The sequence below is a fragment of the Thermobia domestica genome, chromosome 9 (genome assembly GCF_964235325.1).
Source record: "Thermobia domestica chromosome 9, izTheDome1.hap1.1, whole genome shotgun sequence".
Classification (NCBI taxonomy): Eukaryota; Metazoa; Arthropoda; class Insecta; order Zygentoma; family Lepismatidae; genus Thermobia; species Thermobia domestica.
The window spans coordinates 41,675,712-41,695,845 of record NC_137462.1 but is presented as its reverse complement, the minus strand read 5'-3'; the positions used below and the strand labels follow the sequence as shown (position 1 = coordinate 41,695,845).

Here is a 20,134-nt window from a genome sequence, read left to right as displayed (position 1 = left end):
ATTTTCTGCTTATGAAGTTACATATTTTCTCAGTTTTTGCGTATGATAGGCGGTGTTTCTACAGAGACCGGACATTTTTACATATTTTAATTTCTTTATCCATAGAGAAGCTATATTAAGAAGTTCATTTTGGTATAGTCAATCCACACATATAATGAAGAGTCTCATATTAAAATGGTCTTTTTTAAATACCTATTATTACAATAAATACTGTCACAAAATAATCTATATCTTAATACTGTTATATCTGAATAAGTCCCACAGCGATACTTTGTGAACAGGAAACACCAACCATTGTTCGAAACGACCATCCTTTGTACGTACTCAAGCCTTAAGTCTTTGTGGCAATGCATCAATTGCATTACGCACTGTTTCTACAGGAAAAGGATCTACTGCCTGCATGAGAGAGCACTTCTTGCAGGCTATCTCCTGCAGTGCACCCCACAATTGGCAGTCCAGAAGACTGAGGTCTGGACTAACAGAAGGAAAACCAGATGTCGCAATGAAGTCTGTCATATTCCTTTCCAAATACTTTTGAGTGCTTATGAGCGAGTGCCGAATCTTGCTGAAGATCCAGATTGGGCCATGAAAGAGAGATGTGTCCTTCACCAGTCTGCCGAAGATAGCCTGCTGGTATACTCTGGCTGATGTTTTCACCTTTCTTACAAAAATAAAGCTCGGTATGGCACTCATAACTGACCTTTCTCCCACTACACCATGATTGAAGCAGTGATTCCTGTGGGCGCATGGAGCCTTTTCTGCAGTTTCTTATGAACTTGGGGCATATAGCCTACCGTTTTGGGCATTGAACGATTCCTCAACAGTGAAATATGTTTCATCCATGAAGTGGTTTCGTTTGTGCCCCTTTGCTGCGTAACTCTTCAACAACTGCCTTGTTTGATGACCCTCTGACGCTTTAACTTATTAGCTAGGGTTTGTCCGATATGGCGTTTGTTAAGTTTGAAAACCCAAATCATATCCGAACATGCACCATATAGACATTTGAAAATTTGCGTTTCATGACCCATCACTGATTGTCTTAGTATAGAATTCCTTCAGGCACGCGCTACCGCTTTTCACGAGTTCTAGTCTGCACTGTTCATCGTCTTCCTTATCTAGCGTATTCTTTCGCAGTTCTAGTTTCAGTGTATCACTGGATAGTACGGTAGACAAACATCCTAGAGATTTTCTGCTCCTGGAGAAGTTTAAAAACCTGTCTTGTTGCCTTTTCTATCTCATGTAGTGTCATTAATGTAACAGTTTTCGTATTTGCCCCACTCCATGACAACCATTTACACAAACTACTTTCACTTGTGCACCTGAATCAGCGGTGATTCATATCTTCCTGTACTCCACAAGGAGGTGTTACCTTTATCTACATAGTATTCAACATGCCCCAGAAGTTGTGACAGTATTTACGTTATTGTTAGGTAAAATACGTGAGCACAATCGATATTAATCGGCGTTGGTCAACAACGTAATACAGAATTTTCAGTATTTGATACTGATTTATTTGTTATTTTTACTATTCCGAAACTAATTTTCAGAACGGAGTTTGTAAGCTGAAAACGTTAACGTGTACTCTTAAGACAAATATTTTAATTATACATACATACAAAATATATCCATTGTAATATGAAGTGCTTGAAGAGCAATCTTATCAATAAATTCAAAGGTACTCACTATTGTTCCTCTAAATTCATATAGATCGTTCAAAAAATAATATCGAGCTTCAAATTTTCGCTAATAACTTTCAGAATTTTCAAACGGAATTGTATTTAGGTAGGGAAAGAAGTATGGAAATTAAACGTTCACACTCAAAAATAAAGATACGAGACGAGAAACGTTCACACTCGTATTTCGTTGCTCCACAGAATACGCATCTTAAATATTTTCTTCTTCTTCTTCTTTAGTGGTTAGTGACGACAGTGAAAGTGTCAATGATGTTTTCCCAACTTCTGTCCAAAGTGCTTATATACAAACTTAATTTTGGTGATCTTTGTAAGTTTAACCTCCGAAGGTTATTCCCTTTAGGCTAAAGGAGACAGGTGGTTATGGAAAGTAAATGACTATGATTTTTTGTGCTCTCCCATTGAGAATCGAACCCCAGACCACTTGCATCAAAAGTATCACGCGGGTAAGGCAAATTATACACGAAGATTTACCGAAAGGATACAGCAGGTACCCAATACAAATATGCAAAGGCGGCATATTAACATAAAACAAAAGTTAACTAACTAACTAAAACTAACTCTACGGCTTATGGAACCAAGAGGTTCAATGCCGCGTTCACAAAAGTTCTCAGTTGATTTCTATCCTTAGCCAACTGAATCCAATTTCTACTTTGAATTCCTATCCCTGCGAGATCCATCTTAATATTGTCCTTCCATCTGCGCCTAGGTCTTCCTAATGGTCGTTTTCCGATTGGTCTTCCAGTCAAGACTTTGAAAGCGTTTCTACTTTCTTCCATCCTAGCTACATGACCTGCCCTCCTAAGCCTCCTAGATTTGATGACCCTAACAATGTTGGATAAACCGTATAAATTATGTAGTTCCTCGTTATGAAGTTTCCGCCATTCCCCATTCCCGTTCCTCTTGGGTCCGAATATTCGTCTCAGGATCTTGTTCTCAAATACTTTCAGTCTATGTTCTTCTTTCAGAGTAAGCGACCATGTTTCGCAACCGTACAGAACAACAGGCATGATTATCGTTTTATATATTTTAAGCTTCAAATTCCTCGACAGTATTCGCGACGACAAGAGACTTTGAACTGAATAATAACATCAATTCCCTGTTTTTAGTCGACATTTAATTTCTTTGTATATATGATTTTCGTCTGTTAATATTGATCCTAGATATATGAAAGTATCCACTTTATCAAAAGTATTATTTAATATTTTAACACATCCATAATTTGCCGTATTACGGTCCCGACGCACTTCCATGTATTTAGTTTTCTCTGCACTTACTTCTAAACCCATGTTCCTGCAAGCGTTTAATAAGATCGCTGCATTTCTTTCTATTGTTCTCCTGTTATCCCTTATTAAATTTACATCATCAGTATATGCTATAACCTGGTGAATACCGTTCAACTCTAGGCCCTGGTTGCTATCTTTAATTTTTCTTATAGCGTATTCCAGGACAAAGTTGAATAATAATGGCGCAACGCATCTCCATGTTTCAGGCCACTTTCGACGTGAAAGCTCGCGGACAAAAATTCTCCTACCCGGACTTTACTTTGGGATTCATTTAAACATATCTTAATTAATCTAATTATCTTTCTCGGTATTCCAAGTTCTGTAAGAACGTTATATATGTTTCTCTCCTAACCGAGTCGTACGCCTTCCTAAAATCAATAAATAGTTGATGTACCGGGGTATTGTATTCCCAATTCTTTTCGAGTATTTGTCGAATGGTAAATATTTGGTCGATAGTTGATCGATTTCGTCTAAATCCGCACTGATAATCTCCAGTAATTTCATCTGTGTATGGGGTCAATCTTGCTAATAGAAGTATTTGAAAGGATTTTATAGGATGTTGACAGAAGAGAAATGCCTCGATAAATTATTACAGTAAACAAAAGCTAACATTTGGAAGAATTTCTTTCGTAGCCCCTTTCTTCTTTGTTCCAATGGTAACGACAGAACAACTTATTTTTTTTTTAAATTTATTATTGCTATTAAATATTGGCAAAGAAAATGGTTACAGGATTAACACTTTGCAAAACTGGTCACATCAAACCGCAATATCGCTCAAAACGGATCTACTAAATAATTGCTGATACCAAGAAACGGATTTAATTCGCTTTCAAACAAATTACCAAAAGTTTTCAGAAAGCATAAATTTCATACAGCATTACTGTCCCCAAAATCATTGAGAAAATCTTAACAAGTTACAAAAGTTTCTTCTTCAATCTGCTTAAGTTTGCATGAATCTATGAAATTTTATGCACATTCCAAGATAGTTACAGGCATGATAAAACACGAACACACACTAGGATGAAAGAACATATTCGGAATGCCCAACTCAACGATATTGCAACATCGGGCTTTTCAAAACACATCAAAGGCTCAAGGCATAACATCAATATAGTAAAATTCATTAAAATATCAATCTTCGTAGAAAAGACGGACTTACGAGGCTTTCTTCACTCGAACGAGAACTCCAAAATTAAATTTAGATACGGCATTCTGAACAGCAGTTGGAAAAACATCAGTGACACCTTCACCGTTGTCATCAACTACTAAAGAAGAAAATTTCGATATAGTATTCAGGAGATACACTTTTGGTCTTGAAAATTCATCGTCAGCGAAAATTCAACGTTCAATTTTAATTTTTTGAATGACCTATATAAATATAATGGAGCAAAAGTGGGTAGCTTTGACCTTAAGATATTATTCATAAAGTACATTTATTACAGACTCGAATATATAAACTGTATCATGGGCCAGAAATGGATCTTTATGCTGAATATGAAGTTTAGCTTCTCTTTCAACATCTAGGCTGTACGAGACGTGGACCTATCACGTGGGATACGAACAGCATGAGCTCCCACCAGGAATCAAAACCGAATCTCCTACGCCAAAGACGGGTATGCTAACCACATAGCCATGAAGAAGCTCAAAAATGGATTATAGCACTCCTACTTTTATGTAAATTTTGTGCACCATTCAATATTTAAAAAAAAAAAAAAAAAAAAAATCATTAACTTTCATAGATACGTACCGCGTTAAAATCGAAGTTGTACTGACAAAGAAACTCGACAGACGAAGACTGGGTCAAATAGCGAATATCTACTGACGAAAAGGGTTTTGGAAATAAGTAGAAGTTATATGTATATGCCTTGTATGTATTCTTATCACGGCTAAAGTGGAAAGCAGATAATCCAAATTGTATGATAAGAAATGGGCTGACAGCTTGCCGAAGTTTATCATATCGCTGATTTCCATTATCAAACAAACTGTAAGGAAAAGAGAGAGAGGCAATGTAATGAAACAGTAGTAACTTTACAGTAGTATATTCTAAAATGTATTTAAATTACCGGAGAAATTATTGTTGACTAAAATTATTAGAAGCCATACTTATATTGTAAGAATTCATACAAAATATTTCTATAAACTACCAAAGTATAATGATTATAGAAATAAATTATAATTACATAATGGAAAACACACTGCACTTTGTTACCACAAGTTTTCAAAAGGTGTGAAATTAAACTGTTTCTAACGTAAGAACAAATACCTCATCCAATTCCTTACCAGGTGGCAAAGTGCCAAGGAAAAAATGAAATGAAATCTTTAAGTTTTACGTCCCACGGCTATGCCGGTTAGGCTAAAAGAGACGATGATGATGAGAAATGAATGAAATGGTGGAATGAAGAAACTGGGAAGAAACGGGAGAACCTCGAGAAAACCCACGAGCACGGTGTTTGTCCACCACAAAGTCCACATGGCGCGAGCTGGGATCGAACCAGGGACCCCAAGCACCGGAGGTGAACGCTCTACCACTGAGCCACCGCGCCCCCCAAAGTGCCAAGGACAGACAACACGTTGACATGCTGGATAGAAACAGCTATGCGCTGTATTAGGAAAGATGTAGAACGAACTTTGTTGGAAACGCAAGAAATGCGTCTTCCTACTTTTCTAATAAAATTAAGACTTCTTGCACCCCAAGCACCACTAGTCTCAATAGCAACTGGAGTGGGGGAAAAAAAGCGTTCAAGAAGGTTGTTGTATTTTCTTTGCTTTTCAGCTTCTCTGCGATTAGCAACAGCTCCAGCGTTCATTACAAATAGAAGGAGACTTGAATGAACGTATGTATCAACGCATGTAAAGTCCATAATAAGCATATTTACCTCTCATCCATGGAACCAATGTCATGCCATCGGGTCACTTTCCATCCGAACGACAGCAACCAGAAGCGTATATTAACAAAGAAAGAACCTTTGCTGTCGAGGAAATACTATATTTACTCGAATATAAATGCCTCCCTAAAACTCTATCAGTTTTGAAAATCCGTTTAGTATGTGGATACATGCAACTCCTATAAGAGTACCACAAAAAATCCGCGCAAGTAACAAAGCTACGACTCATCATTGGATGCAAAACCAGCGACTTGTTAGAAGTATCTATTCAGACACAGTTACCAATAGTACTTGTATTCACTCTGACGAGTATTATGCTTATAGAGACGCATTGTTATACACCCTCCATTCCAAAAGAAACCGAACGTTTAAAAAAAAAAAAAAAAGCAATGTACATTTTGGAACGAATCATTTTTATTAATCAATGTATTCCCCTTCTGCATCGATACACATATTTGCACGCTCCAACACGTTGTCAAACGACTTCTCCATGTCCTTTATTGGAATGGTCTTTAGGACGGCGGTCGTCGCCTTCTCAATGGCATCACTCGATGCGTGCCACTTTCCTTTCATCGCCAAATGCAGTTTCGGGAACAGATAGAAATCGCACGGAGCGAGATTTGGTGAATAGGGCGGATGATGCAACCGAATAATGTGATTTTTGACCAAAAATTCAGTTACAAGTCGCGAACGATGTGATGGTGCATTATCGTCCAAAAGAGTCCAACTGCCGATTTCGCGATATTCGGGCCGAATACGACGAATTCTTGCCAGCAAACGCTTCACTACGCCCAAGTAAAACTCTCCAGTGACTGTCTGGCCGGGCTGAACAAATTCTTTGTGGATAATTCCTTTTGAATCGTAAAAACAAATCAGCATCACCTTAACTTTTGACTTCACCAAGCGACTTTTTTTGGGTGTTCCTTCATCCGGCGCTCTCCATTCAGCACTTTGCCGCTTTGTTTCGGGCTCATATTCAAAACACCACGTCTCGTCACCAGTTACAATCGATTTCAAGAAGTTTCGATCCTGCCGAGCACTTTTAACGATGTCTTTGCAATGCGCAATTCGACCAACTTCTTGGTCTTCGGTGAGTTTGTGTGGTACAAACCGCGAATTAACCTTCTTAAGGCCCAAAACTTCGGTCAAAATGCGGTATGCGGTTGTTTGAGGAATGCCTAATTCCATTTCAATAACTTTCACCGACGATTTTTTGTTATGTTTGATGAATTCACGCACGTTTTCGATGTTTTCTTCCGATAATCCGGTTCTGGGACGGCCTGATCTTTCGTCATCATCCAGCGTCTCTCTACCCGATTTGAATCGCCTGAACCACTCGTAAACTTGCGTACGGGATAGACACTCATCACCATATGCATTTTGTAGCATTTGGTGCGTTTCACTAAAAGTTTTACCCAGTTTAACACAAAACTCAATTGCAGCTCGTTGTTTGAAACTCATTTTCCGACTGATGTACACAACACACTGACAGTTGAAACGCAATAACTTTGTTGCCGTGCATCCAAATGTCATGACATTTATACCAGTTGTCAATGAGGGACTACGCCATTTACCGGTAAAATATTACAACAGATGGCACTAGTGGTATTATTTGTTTTCAAAAGTTCGGTTTCTTTTGGAATGGAGGGTGTAAGCTAAAGAATTAAACAATTGACTTACATTGTCAAAATTTTCCTCAGGAAAACAGAGAGAAAAACTAATGAATCCATATTACTGCAAATGGCGACTCCAAAAGGGGTTCGCACCAAAATAAAATGCTTTTCTTTCCTTTTCGGAAGAGAAAAACTGGAGCAGCTAGAGCTGGCAATGAATGGACAAAAATATCCTTAACTGTAGTTATTAACTCAATAAAAAAGACTTGATATTCCATGCGTGTTTTATTTTATTAGAACTGATACTCCACGTGTATACAACTCTAATGATACTCTGAAGTTCCTTAGCTAATGTTTTCAATGGTCTATGAAAAGTCCACGAAAATTATGTAGTTATCGTTACAAAAAATATGGAATTGTAAAAATAAATCTATCGTAAAAATAAATAATAAGCTAAATACAAGAATAATAAAATGATCTTAGAGTGAGAAAAAAACTATTAAAAAGCATCTACTTGTATTTCTACCATTTGTATCAACATATTTTAGACTTACATATAAGAATTTTAGCCTTACAGTTTGAAAAAAGGGGCAAATAAATATAGTACCTCTCGTTTATCTTCATGTAAGCGTACATTGGTGCTGGAAGATATTAATTTGTTTAGTGAACTTCAGATACAGTCAATTAAACCAGTTTACAATGAAATTATCAACAGCAGTAACAACAAAAATGGAAAGGAAGTGAACCACTGCTTATATTTAAGGACATCACCTTGGGACTCTCGTTCAAGGTTCACGCTGCAAATCTGGCATTGATTTCCCTGATTTAGCCTAAATTTCCATGAACACAGACAGAGTAACACTTGGGTAACACTTAGATAAGACACGATATCTAAGACTGAAAAAAAAAATTAAGAATTATTACATTTTTAGGTTGTTCTTGTATTTACAGCTTTTTAAACTTATTTCACCAACTTCACTATGAGAGCACGCTGATAAATATTATTACCAACTATCTTATTCACTTCAAAAGCCAATTTCTGACTAATATATATCCTTGTACTTTCAAGCTCGTGGTTCTCCTTTTGGAGCCTTGGTCATAGAAGATATTAAAAAAAGAAACAAAAACATCAAAGATGGATATATATATAAAGGGACTCACCAGACAAGGAACGATCTCAGAAGTTTAGAAACACTTCTGTCGTATGGGGCAGCCGAATCTCAATTCGTCAACTGACAATATGATGTACTATGCAATGGACATGACAAACCGTCTATGTTTTGTGTGATAAGCGAAGATTGTCAACTCATCAATGTTTTATTTGCGCTAGCAGTCAATAAGATTTCCAATCACTGTATTCCATTTGTCATCTAACCATTCTTTATTAAAGATATGAATTGGCGCATGTTTATAAAAACTGTAAACATATTCTTTTATTTACAGCTTCTAGTATTTAACGAACTATTTCGGTGTTCCATTACACCTTCCTCAGTAGATCTGGGCATCTCTTCTTGCACTATTTCGTATGCGCGGTAAACACCACAGGTACAGACAGTACTACTTCGCAATAAAATGGATAAGTGTTTAATACATAATGTAAACATTTATGTTTTAAACAATTCCATAGCAATTTAAAGAAATGTGTAATCACTGAAGTTTAACATACAAATAATGTTTACTGTAGATTTAAGATTGTAACGTTATCTTAACAAAGTGTTTGTCAGAAATGAACAAAATTTCTACGAACTAGCATACAATTACAAAGTCTTCACACATCTTCTGCATAAGATTTTCACAGTAACGAGATTTTATATTATCATATTATTATTTTACTTCATCATAGTTTACTGTGCATACGAAATAATACAAGATAAACTTCTAAGAAGTGACGTGAGTTGCCAAGATATACTGAGAAAGGTGACAGGGAACACCGAAACAATTCTGTTAGTAATACAATAAATCGTCGCATGAGAACCACAGGAACGTAACTTCAAAATTGCGGTTTTCGTTTTCTTCATATTTGGACTTAATTTTGAAAGCCCCACTTGGTGTAAATGGGGCGTAACGCCATCTGTTCTCCTTCTCGACCATCTGTTCTCCTACTGACCATGTAGCTCAATTACCATCTTCTTAAAAACACACCTTTCTAAAAGAAAAAATAATATTTTTGTCCTCTCGTCTGTAAATCTACGAAAATGGAGTTAAGTTCCTCTGGTTTTCATGCGACGAAATATTAGACGCAGTTATGAAGGAGTACTTTTACAACTTTTTAACTACCCTTTATCTACATCAATTTTTGGTTGGTGTAAGAAAACAAGCAAATTTTCATAATAAAAGAGTCTCTTGGTTTCCAAAGCCGTCTCTAGGAGCCACAACTTTTGGCTTAAAAAAAAAAATCCTTGAACCAATAAAATTGAGTTGTGTGCTGTAACGTATGTAATCAGCGTGAAGGTAGAACACTTTTATTTTTATTTTTAAAATTTGTTATTAAAATTGTTTTTTTTTTTTCAGTTTTTCTTTCTTTTCGTTCTCCTTATCTCTCTGCTATTTTAATTCACCTAAACCTTTTTACCCTCACGTGTGCCTTCTGCAAGCAAATATCACCACTGTCCTCTGTAAACTTGTGCATTGTTCCATTTCATAGAACTGATAACATCTTGGGTATCTAATACGTGCACCAGACGTTGCGTATAAATAAATACTAATGTATATCAAGTTTAAAAAAGTAAAATATATGTTTTTGAATTAAGTCTTTGTTATTGAAATATTGTTTATACTAACCTGGATTTGAACTCTGGAGCGGAGAGCAGTCCTGTTAATTCAGTGTCAATGGCTACGAACACTGCTCGTCGTAAGTTAGCCTCAATTTCAGGCAACTTCTCGAAAAAGTTATTCCTTATAACGTTACACATTGTTCCTGAAAGATAAACAAACTATATTAAATTCTTATTGTGAGAATAACTTTATTTCAGCATTTCTTAAAGGCCTGTGCTGAGAATGACAATAAATCATATACTGAAACTTACACAGTTGTATAAATAAAACTGTGTTTTTGATTAATTAAAAAAACTTCAGTATTTGTTTAATATGCATCCTACTGAATCAAGCAGAACGCTGTTCACTTAAACATTTTATTTAAATATTCACACACAATATTGCATTTAATAGTACATTAAATTTTTGACGCAGTAAATACAAAGGATAAGTGAAACTTATTTCCTACAAATTATTCACCACTCTGCACTAAACATCTTTCAATTTTTATATTGACAAGGTACAATCGGCTACTGGAGTTAATTCACACATCGCATCAAGCCAAGAACGAAACTGACGCATAATTTACATTAAGAACCAGCTCACAATGCTCGAAGGGCATTGCCAGAACGAACTTAAAAAGAATTATTTTTCTTTTGAAATTTATACTAAATGTATATTAAATTTATTTGATTAAATTCAATAGATAATATACTTACATATTTGAAACCTGCGTATTAGGGGATCTGTTGAATTAGCTATATTGAGCTATCACTTTTCATCACCGTCCGTATATATATATATATATATATATATATATATATATATATATATATATATATATTTGGTCTAGGAATTAATTCGTGCGGGTGGACAAGAGATGGCGCAACGAACGGAGCGTCCCACAGTTCCGTATATCCACACATGTGTTGCAAACCCCTGTCATCGCGTATCGTTCGTAGTATAGGGCAGTGGATTAAAGCGTCAACAACACCAGTTTGTAGTTAAGTGAACATGGCGCAATTTGTGCCTGATAAAGTGTTTTTGCGGGGTGTCCTGCTGCATTACTTTAACATGCAGAAAAGTGCGACTGAAAGTCATCGTATTTTGGTGGAAGTGTATGGTGACCATGCTCTAGCTGAGCGAACGTGTCAGAAGTGGTTTGCACGGTTTAGAAGTGGTGATTAGGGCTTGGCAGACCAAGAGCGAGCTGGACAGCCAAAAAAATTTCAAGACGAAGAATTGACAGCATTGCTCGAGCAGGATTCGTGTCAAACAGGAACAACTTGCAGCAGCATTTGGCGTTGATCAAACAACAGTCTCCAAACGCTTGAAAGCCATGGGAATGACTCAAAAGATGCCACATTGGGTTCCACATGAATTGAAAGACTTCGACGTTGAAAGACGAAAAACCATTTGCGAATTGCTGCTTCAACGACAGAGCAGAAAGGGGTTTCTGCATCGAATTATTACGGGTGATGAGAAGTGGATCCATTACGAGAACCCTAAACGAAAAAAGGCCTGGGTGAAACCAGGTGAACCAGGTCCATCACAACCAAAACGAGATATTCACTGTGTAAAGGTTATGCTGTGCATATGGTGTACTATGAGCTGCTGCAACCGGGTGAAACTATGAATGGAGAACGTTATCGACGACAATTAATGCGTTTGAAGCAAGCTCTGGCCAGAACACGACCAGAATGGGAGAACAGACATGATAAACTTATTGTTCAACATGATAACGCTCGCCCACATGTCGCAAAACCGGTCAAAACCTATTTAGAAAATGTCGGATGGGAAGTTTTACCCCACCCGCCGTATTCACCAGACGTTGCTCCTTCGGACTACTACTTGTTCGATTGCATGAACAACGATTTGATTGGACAGCGGTTTACTTCTTCAGAAGATATCGAAACATGGGTCTCTGACTGGATCGCTTCCAAGGATGAGGACTTCTTTCGCCACGGAATCTGTACATTGCCTGACAGATGGGCGAAAGTGGTGGCTAGCGATGGACAATATTTTTCTTAAGGTATTTATGTATTTTGTGTTTGTACTACAGCTTCAATGTGTGCGTACCAACCGCACGAATTAATTCCTAGACCAAATATATATATATATATACTGAAAATGCAGATGATGTGATGTTCTATCGAATGGAGGGCTCAAAATTGAATCATCAATACTAATAACATCTCTCTATGACTTTACGGTTCCCGAGATATGGCTCCTAAAATATCCTAAAATCCGAACTTTTTTCTGGGGAACGGTATCCAGTTGGCCAATGGCCACCGGTTACTATTTGGTACCAAAATATTCACCATCCTCTTAGGTATTGATCAACACTAATATAATCTCTCTATGACTTACGGTTCCCGAAATATGACTTAAATCTCCCAAAATCGGAACTTTTGGGGCCAATATCTCAACAAACGGTAAGAGTGACGCGAAAAATTCCATCACTTCTTTAGATATTTGTTGATGCTCTATCCAATGGAGAGCTCAAAATTGAAAAAAAATCCCAAACACATACACAGACATAGTGCGTCCAGTAACGGACTTTTTAAGTCCAGTGAAAATTTACCTCTGAATGTCTTAATTTATTTTGAAAGCAAGACGCATTTACGATAAGTTCGTCTCAATATGGTATAGTTCAAGAAAGATAAATATAAATGATTTTATACAACATCCATGGATGGTTTCGGAGACTTCATCGTCTGTCCTTTAACTTAACGCAATTTTCAGTTAATAAATGAAAGACTAAAGAAATTGTTTTTATTTATTAAAGATGCACATTGCACAAATTTAAGTTACTATTTTCCAGTTTTTACATCAAGCTTTAAATTATTCGAAAGGTAAGTGAAACTAGAGATGCAAGGGCTCGGAGAAAAACAGTTTTGTTAAAGATACAGTATTTTCTAGTTTTCCTCCCTGGTACTTATATATATAACTAGAAAACTAGAAAATACTGTATCTTTAACAAAACTGTTTTTCTCCGAGCCCTTGCATCTCTAGTTTCACTTACCTTTCGAATAATTTAAAGCTTGATGTAAAAACTGGAAAATAGTAACTTAAATTTGTGCAATGTCTATATATATATATATATATATATATATATATATATATATATATATATTTCAATTTTACTACAGAAGTTCATTCATTCATTTATTTGCCTGTTTCATTAGCTTACAAAGCATGAGAAATTCTCATGTAAGCATTACAGTTGTCAGAAAGAAAAAAAAACAAAAAAACACAATATTGTCAAGTACCAGAGGTATACATCATGCATCTTTCTAAAATATAAAACCACATAAATAGGATACACTAAGTATAAAAACATGACAATTTACATCTAATTAGGTAACTGTTTGTACCACACCAGGCATGTACTCACGGGTAAGTATCTGTAACCAACTCTTCAGTTAATGAGTCATTTAAATATTCTTTAATTGTGTAATAGCACTTTTCAGTGAGTAGATTATATAAAGTCTTACCAAGAATGGAAACATTGGTCATATTTTTCAAGTACAGAGGAAGTTTATTATACAATCTGACACAATTCATGTACACGGTTTTGCCTATATTAGCATATTTTTGATGCATCACAAATATGTCACTACCTTGTCTAGTATTATGGCTATGAACATTTTTGTTAAAGATAAAAAAATGTTTGTTTTTCACAGTAAAAAGAATAGATTTATAGATGTATAAGCTGGGGAGTGTTAAAATTTTTGCTTCTCTGAAAACCTTTTTACATGTCGATTTTGTGGGTAACCCAAAAATTATTCTAACCGCTTTCTTTTGCAATCGGAAAGTGCTTAAACTATTTTCAGCAGATCCCCAGTGTATTATGCCGAAGTTAATTAATGAATTAAACTTGGCGTAGTAAAAGCTAAGAAGTGCTTCTCTCGATACAGTACCTTGAAGTTTGTATAAGGCAAAACACACGCTACTTAGTTTCTTGTTTAAAGTGGAGATATGAGCAGACCATGAAAGATCATCACTTATGATTACACCTAAAAGCTTTGTTATGCAAGAATATTGGAGTAAGTTAGAAGATATTTTTATTCTAGGTGATATACGCGGTTTTCCTGGAAAATGAAAATGTAAGAGAATCGACTTATCATGATTTATAATTAACCTATTCGCTGTTAACCATTTTACTAATTTGTCCGTAAAAATGTCAGATTTTTTCTCAACTTCTATTGATTTTCCTGATATTATCATACTGATGTCATCAGCATATAGAATACATTTTGCTGGATGCATAAATTCTAACAAGTCATTTATATATATCAGGAAGAGAATAGGACCCAAAATGGAACCTTGAGGAACACCTCTAATTACAGCTGATAAAGACGAACAAGTTGTTTGAAACCCATCTGCAGCTAATTTTGATATTTGTACCGCTTGTTGCCTACTGGATAAATAAGAGAGAAACCTGTTGTGAGCTACTCCTCTAATACCATAAGCATACAACTTGCTTAAAAGAACAGCATGATCAATTGTATCAAAAGCTTTGGATAAGTCGATGAACAGACCAACAACATATTTACTGTTTTTTAATTCAAGAGCTATATTGGACATGTAATCAAACAAGGCTGTTTCAATACTTTTCTTATTTTGGAATCCATGTTGTGATGGTGATAGTAAGTTACATGACTTCAAAAAATTGCAGAGTCGTGACTTCATCACATATTCAAAAATTTTTGAAAACGTGGAAAGAATGGAGACTGGGCGATAGTTTCTTACATCATGCATACTCCCCTTTTTATGGAGAGGAATTACTTTTGCCACTTTTAACACTGATGGAAAACATCCTTTCTCAAGAGATAGGTTAACTAAATAACAGAGATGATTTACAATGAAAGGAAAACAAAATTTAATAACAGTCACTGGAACTTCATCAAAACCTGAAGATCCCGAATTAGACATCCTACTCAATATTTTCCATAACTCCTCTACTGTTGCTGGAGTTAAAAAAATCGTATGTGAATGCATTGGAAATTTCATCGAGTTATCATAACTCGCTTGTATGGGGTCAGGTAATGAATGGTACACTATCTAGAAAATAATCATTGAAGACATCTGCAATCCGCTTAGGTTCTTTAATAATTTCGTCCCCAACTTTAACATACTCAAAGTCGCTCTTTTTGTTGTTTGTTCCACCATTTAAGATTTTCCACATAGTTTTAGCTTTATTAGTAGAATTAAGTATTGTGGAGCTATTTGATAATAATTTAGCTGTTTTAATTACTCTTCTGTATATTTTCCTGTACTTAAAAATATAATTTCGAACCCTGTGAGGAAGTGATGTATTTATTTTGAGTAATCTGTTATATCTAAATAGGTTACTTTTAGAAAATTTAATGCCTTTAGTTAACCACGATTCAGTGGACGACGTCCGGATTTTAAGAGTAACTTTTGGAAACGCCATATTGAAGTAATACAGGAAGTAAGGGTAAGGAAGGAAGTAAGAGTACCTTCTATTTTTCTCTTCCCATTATAACCAGAAAATAATTTTAATTACTGCTTCTGAGGGAAAAAATTCAAGAATCAAAGAAAACCACTCATTTGATAGGAAAGACGAAAGGCAAATTGGTGGACGTAGCGGGTTTTCTAGCTCCAACGAATTGTTTGTCGAACTACTAAATTAATATTCAATAACAATAATGATTTGGTGAAAAGCAGAAATTTAACAGTGTCAGTACTAACTCTTCTGAAAATATGGTACATTTTGTGGATTAAAGTCTATCGTCCTTTTCAGCAGCAAAACTATGAGACATGGACCTTCAGCTTAACGTGGAGTTCGAACCACATGAGCTCCCGCGTGAATCAAACCCGGGTCTCCCACAAAAGGGGAAGAGAAGCGAGAAAGTAAGTTAACTTAGGATACGTCTAAGGCACAATTATTCTTAAATCCGCATGGATCCTTGGTGTTTCCTCGGCGTTATGGAAAATGGTGATTGTGAACAAATGATGAAATGATAAGCGTGAATTGTTATTCTCAACTTGAATATCCTGCCTACTGCCAGGGGCGACGACATGTGTTTATTACAAAATCTGAACCATGGAAAATTGGTGTTGACTTGATCTGCATCTGGAACCCAACGGCGATGAACCCTTTCCGAGTTTAGGATAGTCTTTTATTCTTGAAGGCAACCTCTTTCCTCCAATAGTCCGACATGGATTTGTTCACCTCACGATGAAAATTATCACTATCCGCCAAGAGTGCTCTGGTCGATTGGTTTTGTGCAGGGCATTGGTGACGTCGGCATTCAATTTAGATGTCTGTGTCTACGAATAAATACTGTGTACTCCAAAGAAGTGCAATAACGATGGTGAAGGGGTAGTTAGTCTGTGGTGCAAGGAAGAAAACATACTAGATTCGGTGGAAGGTAAAAAGGGGAGAGAATGTTTTTTTATTTGATTTTAGCGTCCCTTTCAGTAGCGAGGCCATATGACACGTGGACCTACAGCTTAAAGTGTAATTGGAACCAAATGAGCTCCCGCGGGTCTCTCACGCCAAAAACCATCTACAAAGCACGAGGGAACTCATGGAACAAAGTTATCATTTAAAGATAAAAAGAGAACTCCTAGTTGTGTTCTTAGAAGCTGCAATAACTGTCCGATATATATGATACGTGAGCGAGTATCCTTTTTCACGGATTATAGAGGTTTAATGTGTTATGGAAAAATATACCGATTTGCTGAGAAAGGTGTCAGGGAACACCGAAACAGTACAGTTAGAAGTGCATTAAATATTAGACACAGTAAATAAAAGAGCACCTTTACAAATTCACTACCTTTAGCTATTCTTTATAGTGTCTTTGTTAAGTAAATAAACAAATTTTTGTTCAGTTTTAAGAGGAATATAATAGCACAAAATGCAAGGTGAGTTCTTTTCTATGTTCAAATATGCATCCTACAGCATTTCCAAGTTTTTAATGGTTTCTGGCTTCAAAAATCTCCAACCAATAATATTTAGTCGTGTGTACTATAACGTAATGTAATCGCCAGGCAGAGAACATTTTTAACTTTCTTCAGGCTTTCTTTGCCTCTCTGTTGCTTCATTGCAACTTATCGAAAGCTTTCAACACCACTCAAGCGTGATTTCTTTACCCCAAGCATGTGAAAGGAGACCTTTTTTTCTTTTTTTTAAAAGGACTTTTTCAGATAAATATACCTAATAATACAAATGAAGATGCGATTACTTTGTTTCCTCTTCTCGTCACTTTCTCTCCTTCAACTTGTTTTAAAACTTTAAAAAAAAAAAAAAAAAAAAAAAAAAAATTGAAACTGGATCTTGTTTCTATCCTTAAGCCATTCTTTGATCGTATTTTTAGATTTATTTTAGCTCACACTGGGGGACTAGAAAATTTTCTTCTAGCTTAGGTACTAATTCTGAAAACCAGGCGCCACAAAAGTGTCGAAAACTTCTAGAAACATCCTCGTAGTTCCTTTTATTGCATTTCAATTATTTCTCAAATGAGTCAATTAAGGTTAGAATGAACTGTTAATCTGTACAAAGAAAGCTCATTCTGACCAAAAGCATATACTTTTAATAAATAATATCGTTACAGTTTCGGCAACTTTGCCTTCATCAGACACATTATAATATGATATGTCAGAGGTAATGTGTCTAATAAAGGTAAAGATACTTTGCTGAAACTCTAACGATATTATTTATTAAAAATATATGCTTTAGTCAGAATTTATATTTTACTTTATACAAGAAGTTCCAAAGCTAGAATGAATAATGTTCAGAAAGAAAGCTCGATCGTGGTCAAGCTGGTATTGTGTGGAGAGCACCGTAATGAATTAGAGGTTACTCGTTGTTAAAGAGTATAAAACCTACCAAACAGAATAAAAGGTTCACGTTTTCTTGATTTCGGCTCTCATTGAGATGATGCACTACGCTGCGGTTCCTGTATTTTCCCAGGTTCCTCCAGCTCCCTATTTTAAAGAAGCTGAGTAAAATTTCAGAGCCGCATTGGAACAAGGGTAGGAGAAAAATTTTCCGTTCCCACTAGAGATTGAACCAGAGATGCCCAGCTGGTAAGCAGACGCCCTACAGATTATGCTTCTGCAGCTTTCAAAACCTACATACTCTTTTAAAATGAACACGAATTAGATAGAACTACTAGTCTGTAATGCCAAACTTGTACACTATCCTTTCAGAATTTGGAATACCGAAAAAGCTAATTAGATTAATTAAGATATGTTTAAATAAATCCCAAAGTAAAGTCCGGGTAGGAAATTTTTTGTCCACTTTTCACGTCGAGAATGGCCTGAAACATGGAGATGCATTGTCGCCATTATTATTCAACTTTGTTCTGGAATACACCATAAGGAAAATCAAAGATCGCAACCAGGGCCTAGCGCTGAATGGTGTTCACCAGTTTATGGCGTATGCTCATGATGTAAATTTCATAGCGGATGACAGGAGAACAATCGAAAGAAATGCAGAGGTCTTATTAAACGTTTGCAGGGACATGGGTTTAGAAGTAACTGCAGAGAAAACTAAATACATGGAAGTTCGTCGGAATCGTAATACGCCAATACCGGCCTGTGAAATAAAACTTTTTTTTTTTTTCTCCGGCAAAAGTTTGAAGAGGTGATTTAACCCAATTTAGATGTGCTGATTTCAAATATCGAAACCGTTCTTGCCTATCATGTACTTTTTTTTTTTTTTTTTTCTATTTGCAATCGAAAAATTTTATGTTGTAATTTCGACAGATAACACCATAATAGAAAATATGTGTAATTTGAATGGGACATGATCAAATTGTAACGAATATACAAAAAAGCACTACTTAATGTAACATGTTCATTGCTAGAATGTATGAATTTCACTACAAAAACACTATTTTTTGCTGCGCTTTGATGTGAATGAACGCTGTGTTGATTTGCGTTTGCGTTTCTGAGTAGGATTATCTCGCACTAGACACCAACGGTAATCTGACATCATGGAGACGTTCCATCGCCCCTGATATCTTCGTTCCATTTCTTTTATGTCTTGATGGAACCGCTCGCCATGTTCCTCACTGAATGCTCCTAAGTTTGCAGGGAAAATAGTCCAGATGACTGTGCAGGAAATGTAATTTTATGCTCATGTGGCAACCTAATTTCTGGAAGTTGTACAGCATGGTTTCGACAATCTGTTGGAAGTAGTCATCTTTAACATTAGCCAGGAATTTGTTGGAAACATCCTTGAATGATTCCCATTCCTGAAGCTGTGTTTCGTTCATCGTAGTAGTGAATGTAGGAACCTTCATAAGCTTCCGAACTTGGGGGCCGTCAAAAACTCCTTCCTCAATTTTGGCTTCCGATAGTCTTGGAAATTTCTGACAGAGGAAGCGAAAGCAGGGACTATTTCTATCTAAGCTCTTAACGTACTGCTTCATAATTCCCAATTTTATATGTAAAGGGGGAAATAACACATTTTGAGGATCAATTAATCGACGATTTACAACGTTTTTTGTTCCTGGCACGAACTGTTTCCTCTTGGGCCACTCAGAAACTAACCAGTATCTATCCTTGTCCCGAGAGTTCCACTCACAAAGAAAACACGGGAACTTAGTGTAACCTGTTTGCTGTCCCATTATGATGCCACACACTTTTAAATCTCAGCACAGTAACCATCTGTGTTCATTGTATTTCAGTTTTTGCAAAACCATGGATAAATTGTGATAGTTTTCACGAAGAGATGTTGAATGGGCGACTGGCACAGAAGCAAGTTTATTCCATTCTGCAGAAGAACACTTTTGAGACTTCTTTTACTCGAATCAATAAATAGACGTCAGTCCTTTGCTTGGTAAACTATTCCAAGAGGACAAATCAAGCCAAGGACATCACAGCAAAACACAAGTTCTTCTTCTTGAACAAAAAACTGCCTGAAT

General features: G+C 36.2%; 1 protein-coding gene across 5 annotated transcripts in view; it reads right to left on the bottom strand.

The window, feature by feature from the left end:
- LOC145694601 (pre-piRNA 3'-exonuclease trimmer-like) overlaps window positions 1-20,134 on the bottom strand; it is a 165,421-nt gene that overhangs the window by 137,289 nt on the left and 7,998 nt on the right. For 4 of the 5 annotated variants that reach the window (XM_081770977.1, XM_081770974.1, XM_081770978.1 and 1 more), the window contains exons 2-3: window positions 10,257-10,392; window positions 4,725-4,959 (exon numbers count right to left, since the gene is read on the bottom strand). In XM_081770977.1, the coding sequence (XP_081627103.1) occupies window positions 4,725-4,959; window positions 10,257-10,387 (366 nt within the window). In that variant the 5' untranslated portion in view covers window positions 10,388-10,392. Of the gene's footprint in view, window positions 1-4,724; window positions 4,960-10,256; window positions 10,393-20,134 lie in introns of those variants that run through there. The other variant, XM_081770979.1, reaches the window with a different exon arrangement.